General features: G+C 31.1%; 1 protein-coding gene across 1 annotated transcript; it reads right to left on the bottom strand.

Moving 5' to 3' along the window:
- Positions 1 to 55: 55 nt before the first annotated feature.
- LOC139509861 (uncharacterized) lies at positions 56 to 6,324 on the bottom strand. Its single transcript, XM_071296257.1, has 9 exons — positions 5,647 to 6,324; positions 4,263 to 4,379; positions 3,788 to 3,910; positions 3,511 to 3,585; positions 3,134 to 3,208; positions 2,562 to 2,636; positions 2,248 to 2,326; positions 1,085 to 1,671; positions 56 to 223 (listed from the first exon to the last, which is right to left on the bottom strand). The coding sequence occupies exons 1-9, from the start codon at positions 5,656 to 5,658 to the stop codon at positions 98 to 100; spliced, it is 1,269 nt and encodes a 422-aa protein (XP_071152358.1). The 5' UTR covers positions 5,659 to 6,324; the 3' UTR covers positions 56 to 97.
- Positions 6,325 to 7,828: the final 1,504 nt, after the last annotated feature.

The following is a 7,828-nucleotide window of genomic DNA, read 5'->3' as shown; positions in this document are numbered from 1 at the left end:
GGCGGCAGTATTTCATTTTTTTCTGGAATTTTTTTCTCTCCAATTACCAATATTTCATTTGCTCAAATTACAGAGAAAAGACTGAGATATCGGAAACTTACATCTGTCTTGAATTGTGAACCATTATGCTTTTTTTAAGTGCTTCTCTCTCTGCTTGGTCCCTTGTTTTCTCAAGTCTTGTTGTCAAAGTTGTACAAGTTTGGCATCTTGAAAATGAATTAGTCTAAAAAAAAATATAGGATAAATTAAAACTTATTGCAGAAATGTTATGTATGAAATGCAAGTTGACAAAACTGTGGATGCGGCAGAATCACAATCGTAATAGCTGTAATCACTACACTTTAACAAATCCAAAAAAATAACAGCAACAGATAAACTGTTAAGTTGATTTCTACAACAGCACTTATGGTTTGATTCTCATATTTAACATATTTTTTTTCGTTTTCATCGGTTGTTGCTGGTCAGGTTACGCTATACATGATGAATTTTGAATCTATGATTACACTTATTATTGCTTCTATCCCCTAGCTGTTACAATCGGTTGAATCATTTAAACACATTTTAAACAAACATAAAGAGTATATTTCTACATGATATACCTTTCAATAAAAAGTAATTTATTTCTGACATCGGCATATGTTTACGCATTAGGTTTGATTTTACAGCCAATTCCATTGAGTCTTTAGACAAAGGTAATATCTTTAGTTAGCTTGCTTGCTAGCTGAACTGTGAAGTCAGTATAAGGTAATGTAAACTACCCTCCTTTCTATAGGACTAGGCTACTCCTAAAGGAGGGTAGTATACCTTACATAATAAAGACTTCACAGTTCAGATAGCAAGCAAGCTAACCAAAGATATTAATTTTACCTACACACTCAAAGGAATCAGCTGTAAAGTAATATGTATAATGCATCTAATTATACTGTTACTTCAACAGTTAAATTATTATAAAATATCAATAATTAGACAATTGAAAAATTCAGTAGTTGATGCATTTTCTCTCTCCTTGAAAAACAAAATTAGATACATCATGTGTACATTATACCTCATATTTAAAAAAATAACTTAACAAAATCATATTTACCTTTTTAATTTTTAAAATTCTGAATTCGTTCTTCCACATATGATAAAATGTTGCTTTTGAAACGGAAATTGTAAGTTTTTCTGTCATTTCATTAACATACAGATTGTAAACATCAATTTTTCTAGTTTTATATGGAAGCATGGTAATATCTCTATCAGGCATAAAATCTCCTCTGTATTTTGCATAATCTTGCAACCACAGCACTGTATCTTCCTTTGCTTTTGAGACAGGTCTTCCTTTGATATAGCCTGATGAAATTGCTCCATTACAAAATTTTTCAATCCATTTATAATAAAAGTTTTTATTCACTTTATATAAACTTCTAAAGCATTGTCCACACACTGTTTTTCCTTTATTGACAAAAAATAAAGGCTTTTCAGCATCAAAGTCTGCATCAATAAACTTATCGGAAAACCATTCCACACGCTGTTGATAGTTTTTTGTCCATATTCTGTACCTCGCTTCCCTTATAAATTCAAGTGATAATCCATTAAGACATCTTTTTCGGCACATATTTTTGTTTCTGAGACATTCAATTGATGTTGATAGTGCTTTTTCTAACAGGCTTTTTCTTTCATTTTGCTTACCTGAAGATACAATATACAATTGGTTTATATTAGACAATGATATTGGATTTTTAATATTATAATTCGTATAGCTTGAAAAAGAAATGTTTCAATCGGCTTTTTTCGCCCAAAGAATTGTAGGATGTATTAAAAAGTTTACTCTTCAAAATATAAAATAAAAATGTTCTAAATGTGTCTGCATATAATCAATAGATTTAGAAATTTATAAACTATAAAGACATTCTTTTGTATTTCGTTTTATGTGATCAAGAATTGCATGAGAATAAATATGTGTTTTCTTGTTTCCTGTTGAGTTTGAGACATGTTGTCCTTACATTTATCACAGTTAAGATATAGCATGTACATGATGTATAATATTATATTGGGATATATTACTAAGTTATCAATGGGGCTGTGCATAAATGTATATTGTGTTTAAATAGAACTTTTGCAACATGATCAATCTGGATAAGAAATAAAAATAATCTATTAAACTAATAAGAGAATCCATTGCAATTTTGAAGAAAAAATGATTCACTGCTTCACCTCAGCCACAATCTTTTTCCAAATAGTGTTATTATATCTTCATAATCATACCTTTTGAACTGCTTTCTTCGTTTTTTTTATTTGCATACAATATATCCTCAATGGTAAATGAAAATGACATTGCACCACTCTAAAATAAATTTTAAAAAATTAATCCATCACATTTGTTTTATCAAAATATGCTCAGAAGGAGTTTTTTTTTCAAAACATATACAAAAATAAAAAAAATAATTTGAAAAGTTTATGTCATTATCTTGTTTTATTGATTAACCAATTTTTATTTTCAAATTACTTTCTAGAATTCAATATACGTCAACACATGCATAATAATTTGATGGATAAAGATGGTATGCTACTTAATGTACCTGATTATTATCATTAGAATGTAACTCTGCTAATGAACTTCCAAGAATGTCTTCAGATACTTCTAATTGTTGGTCCTTAAAATATTTAAAAAAAAATAAAATTAAAGTCAGTTCATTCCTTCAATATACAGATATGCTTCATTTGACACGATTCAATACACACACAAATGTAATACATATCTTAAGTTTGTTGTAATTAGCATTGTGAATAAATTTCATAACATTTACTTGAGGCAAACTGAAGTAAGAGAACGGAAGCGAAACATTCAATAATATTTTCCCTTTGTAAAGGGTATCACTCTAGAACAGTCAACATATGGTAAAAGTGACGCTACCCAAATTCAAACTCGATATGTGTGGTGTTGTGATAACATTGTGTATAAATTTCATAACATTTGGATGAGGCAAACTAAAGTTAGAGAACGGAAACCAATTGTGGGGTGCACTAACAGGCGGACAGTCATACAGGCGTACAAGGGTAAAACTTAATGGCCCTCCACTACCTCCCGGGCATAAAAACAACATGTTTTAAAATAAATTGTACATCTGATGTTGTTAATAGTACATTGTACCTGCTGATTGTAGTCTGTCTGGTGCTCTGTTAGAGGAGTACTTGGAATATCTACGGATTCTTTTAATTTCTTTAGCTAAATAAAGTTAAAATTCACATTATCTCTATATCCAATGTCAATGAAAAAAAATAGGACAGTAGTTCTCCTTATGTGTAAAGATATGGCAACATTTATGCAACATAAATACTTATTTGATATTTGAGAATACTTTGGTCCCTTCTTATAGAATTTAACTCCTGTGATGTTAAGAGCTGTTAATAGTCTTCTATCAAAATAGCAAATTGATCATATACTAAATTTTTGAATAAAAAATATTTCCAATTTCAATTATGGGGTTGTACTATTTTTCCTTTTGTTTGGTGTTACTTCACTCTTACCTGATTGTTATCTTGTGTTTGTAATTCTTGCAATGAGGTCCCAAGAATGTCCACATGTTTATTGTTTATAGTTGTCTACAATTTAAAATTACATTCTGTAAGGAATTATTAAAGCAATTTAACATGGTATCATATTTAGGGTATGATAAAACAAATGCTTTAAAAAATGAATTTGAATATTGAGCTTGAAAACAATAAAAATACGTCCTAACAGTTCACTGACTACAAATTACTAAGCCCCTACAACAAATCAAATAAATAGGTAAAAAATAACCACCTCATCTTCATCATGTTCATGGATTATAGTATCCTGTTGTAAATGAGGTCGTTTGGGTTTTATTGGAGTTGATGTCATTTGCATATTTGCAAACAAGGTACCATCATAACGATCTTCTAAAACCTAAAATAATAAAAAAAAAATCATTATAATGCTATTCATTTTTCATGATATATACATGATATATGGGTTTTCCTTCTGCAAATGTTGATATTTCAGTCAAAAATGTAAACTATTCCTGCCTTGCTTGAAGGTATAGATCTATGATAAACATTGCACATCTGAGCGATATATTTGTAATTCAGTCACCTTTTCTGTCAATATTTAAAACAAACATAAAGACACACATGCAGCTGTGATACCATGCATTAGGAAAAAAATAAATGTGTCTTAATCCTGACAGCAGACTTACATAAATATTGTAAAAATTTTAACACCTGACAGTTTAAATGTAGATTATATTTAAAAATCTTACCTCGTTTTCCTCGTTATCAGAGAAACTATAAGGATCATAAGTAGATGTTGATGTTCTAGACCTTTTCTGGGGATTTCTACTAGGTAAATCTGAATTGTAAGTTTGTCTTTCTCTGATCTGTTAACAGAACCCAAAAAAAAAACGTTATATATATACAGTTTTCATCAAACCGGCTTCCTCTTCTATGAAATATTGTTGCTCTAAAAGTAATATTTTATAGGATAATATATATTCTGATCCTCTTCATGTGAATTATAATTTAAATTTATCTTTATTTATATGTTCATATTGTGTAGTGTTGTAATTATGTCCCGTCAGGGGCCCTTAATTGGAAATAAAAGAACTTTACACTTTGAACTTTATAATCCATATTCCTAGTATTAGTCTAGTGCAAATTAAAGTTAAACACCAAACACCAGAGACATATAATATAATAATTGTATTATATGTCTCTGCAAACACTAAACACCCCTAAGATGATAGAAACTGTCCATTAAATCATGAACCATATATGTAAATTTTCCACTCTCTGACATCACATACCAAACATGCCTTATTTTGTAAGAATAAAGTAATTCATTCCTCATGCATCAAAATCCTGCAATCTGATTGGCTTATTATCCTGGTGTGAACACTCCATCATTGTTCATTCCAGAATAAATACAACTTTCCAAAAAATCAATTAAATAAAATCTTACTGAAATCAGAGACATATAATACAATTGTATTATATGTCTCTGCTGAAATAAAGAAGAAAAGAAATAAGATGTCAAATAAAAAATCGGCTGTGCCTCAGGTTGTATGAATTTTCCACACGGGTGTACAATTCTGTACATGCTTCCTTGATTACACCAAGATAACTAGTATCGATATCTCTTGTATAAAAATAATGGTAAAAAGATCACTGTTTATAATATTTGCTTTCCAAATTTCAACTTACAAGTTTCATCTGGATAAAAAATATGTATGTAAATAATAAATCGCAATGTATGTCATATGGTATATGAGGGGGGAGGACAGGGGTAAGGGAGACAGGGAGAAAGGGGGTAGGAGAAAGGAGAAATGGGGTGGGAGAAAGGAGAAAGGGGGTAGGAGAAAGGAGAGGAAGGCTGGGAGAAAGGAGAAAAAGTTGGAGAAAGGAGAAAAAATAAAATATCTCTCCTTTTAAAAATTTTTCTAATATTTCAAGAAAAAATATCTCAAAAGGAGATGTATTATTCTAATGGGAGAAAGGAGAACGGGGGTATGAGAAAGGAGAAGAGGGGTGGGAGAAGGGAGAAGGGTACCCCCCTGTCCTCCCCCTCGTATATGTTTGTTTGCAATAATACTTAAATCACAATTAAAACAAATAATTATATAAGAAGATAATATATGTATATCTCACATCTTCACACATAGGACTTCCCGTTGACAGTGACACTTCTGGGTGAATATCTGATAATGAAGTTCCAAGTGGATCCTCAACTTGGCACAGCTGTAAAGAAAAACAAGCATTTGAAATACCACTACCACAACATATCAAATTGATTATAAAAATTAGAGCAAAAAGTTATGTTAGTTTCTGGTAAACCAATATTTGGCAATGTTTTTGAAAAAATGTTTCCCCTTTATCATGGTGTGTTCCGTGGAAACAGTTTTCCCTTTCCATCTGAAACAAAACAGTGGCTTTAAGCTTCGGTCACACTTTACTGGATAGCGCGAACGGGCGGCTAACGGATGAAAATAAATGTTGACATAATTGTTAGCCGTTGGGAGTCCGTTCATGTGCTGACCGAATAAAACGGACGTGTAACGAATGCATAACGGACAGACACCGGATATGCAACGAACAAGAAACAGAAGTGTGCTGGACAGAACGGATGTCGAACGCATGCATGTCGAACGTATATCCAACGGACGAGTTCCGCATAATACGGACGCCTAACGGGAGCGTACCGGATAAAACGGATGAACAAAATATACGGGAAAATTAAAGGCGACATTAATAATACATGTAAATCGGATAAATATTCAAAAAGTTACGTTTTACTGGTTTTGGTATGTTCTTTAAAATGTCGCCAAGGGGCAGTGTCTAGCATGAATAAGAGCTGCTTGATTGTGAAGACGTGCCTTTACTCTAAGATCGATTTGCATAATAAGAATTCATGAAGATCGATTATGTATAATAAGAATTCATGAAGATCGATTATGCATAATAACTATTTATGTATGTAAACAAATCATGAGACACATTAAGCTTCGGTCCATAATGCGGTCAGTCAAGTTTACCTCACAACGTCCTTTTAAGACCTTTTAACATATTGGATAGTTTAAACATCAAATTAAAATCTGGATTTAGGAAACACATTTTAATTAACTCTTTATTCATAAAAATTTTGATATCGTTTTTATGACTGAATTTTATCAATATTGATTGTTTGGATGCATTGGAAATATGTCCGTGCAAACTCACAGTTTAAAGAATTTCAAAATTAATGGCTACCTTCGTTTACCTCAATGTGTATGTAACTTATATTATAATACATGTCAATTACATCAAATCTTGAGATTGTTACTGGTCTTGAAAAAAATATTTTAACAATTCGTGTAGACATTGATAATATTCTTTTTTAAATGACCACGAATTAGAATATGAACCACTTCTTTTTTTTTATTGGAAAAGTCATTCCCGACTACTTATAAACTTTGAAAGATCAAAATAAAAGTTAAACATGCTTACCTCTTCTCCATCCATATCGTCATTTTGTTGGTATTGATTGTCTGGGCTTGGTGCTGTTGATAGTTTTACACAAATCATCATAATTAAGAATAATTCGAAAAGAAAAAATTCAAAATAACACTTTTGATTGAACAATACTCTCATTTTTAGAAAGAAAACGCGCGTTTTCCGGCTCCAATGTGTCCTACTAGGGTGTGCGATTTATCACATTGATTTACTTCACAGTTCAAAAGAATTCGCACAGACTTGAAGGGATATCGTGTTGCATGTAACAAATTATCTTTACCGTTGGAATTCCATCTAATTAAATACTGACCATGCAGAGATCCTGGACATTAATATCTGATAAGAATATTTACATAACAGCGTATTTACTTTTAGATCTGTAAATGTTACGTTAATTCGGAATTTAGCATACCACATGTTTCATTCAAAATTAACGGAAAAATAAAATTTTGGTCTCACAAAGAATGTAATATACGCCGATTAAACAACACATGCAATTATTGTTTTTCAAATGAGATGTTAAAAATAACAAACAATTTTTTAACAAGACCTGAAGACTGTATAAAATTTCCCTATGCAAGAAAATCATTATATATATGTACTATTCTTTTGCTACTGAGGCTGTGCGCTGTTTTTTCCTCGAGGGGGAGGAGGGGGCACTTACTATATAATTAGTAGTAGGGATGAGCCGCTGTAATAGGTCACTCTATTATATATGAAAAGGGTGAGAAATTCAGATTCAATATATCAATAGGTTGATATTATCACTTGCTTGATTATATCATAAGTATCTGAAGTTAATCAGATGTCCGTATTTTTTTTTGATGCGGTTAAACCACAG

This window comes from Mytilus edulis, unplaced genomic scaffold, assembly GCF_963676685.1.
Source record: "Mytilus edulis unplaced genomic scaffold, xbMytEdul2.2 SCAFFOLD_2081, whole genome shotgun sequence".
NCBI lineage: Eukaryota > Metazoa > Mollusca > Bivalvia > Mytilida > Mytilidae > Mytilus > Mytilus edulis.
Note: the sequence above shows the minus strand (reverse complement) of the source record. Positions and strands in the feature narration are given on the sequence as shown.

Excerpts from the sequence above, each read along its gene's own strand:
- LOC139509861 (XM_071296257.1), bottom strand. Across the intron at positions 3,586-3,787 it reads ATGAACATGATGAAGATGAG|ACAACTATAAACAATAAACA; the intron begins GTGGTTATTTTT and ends TTTAAATTGTAG. Across the intron at positions 1,672-2,247 it reads CGAAGAAAGCAGTTCAAAAG|GTAAGCAAAATGAAAGAAAA; the intron begins GTATGATTATGA and ends TTGTATCTTCAG.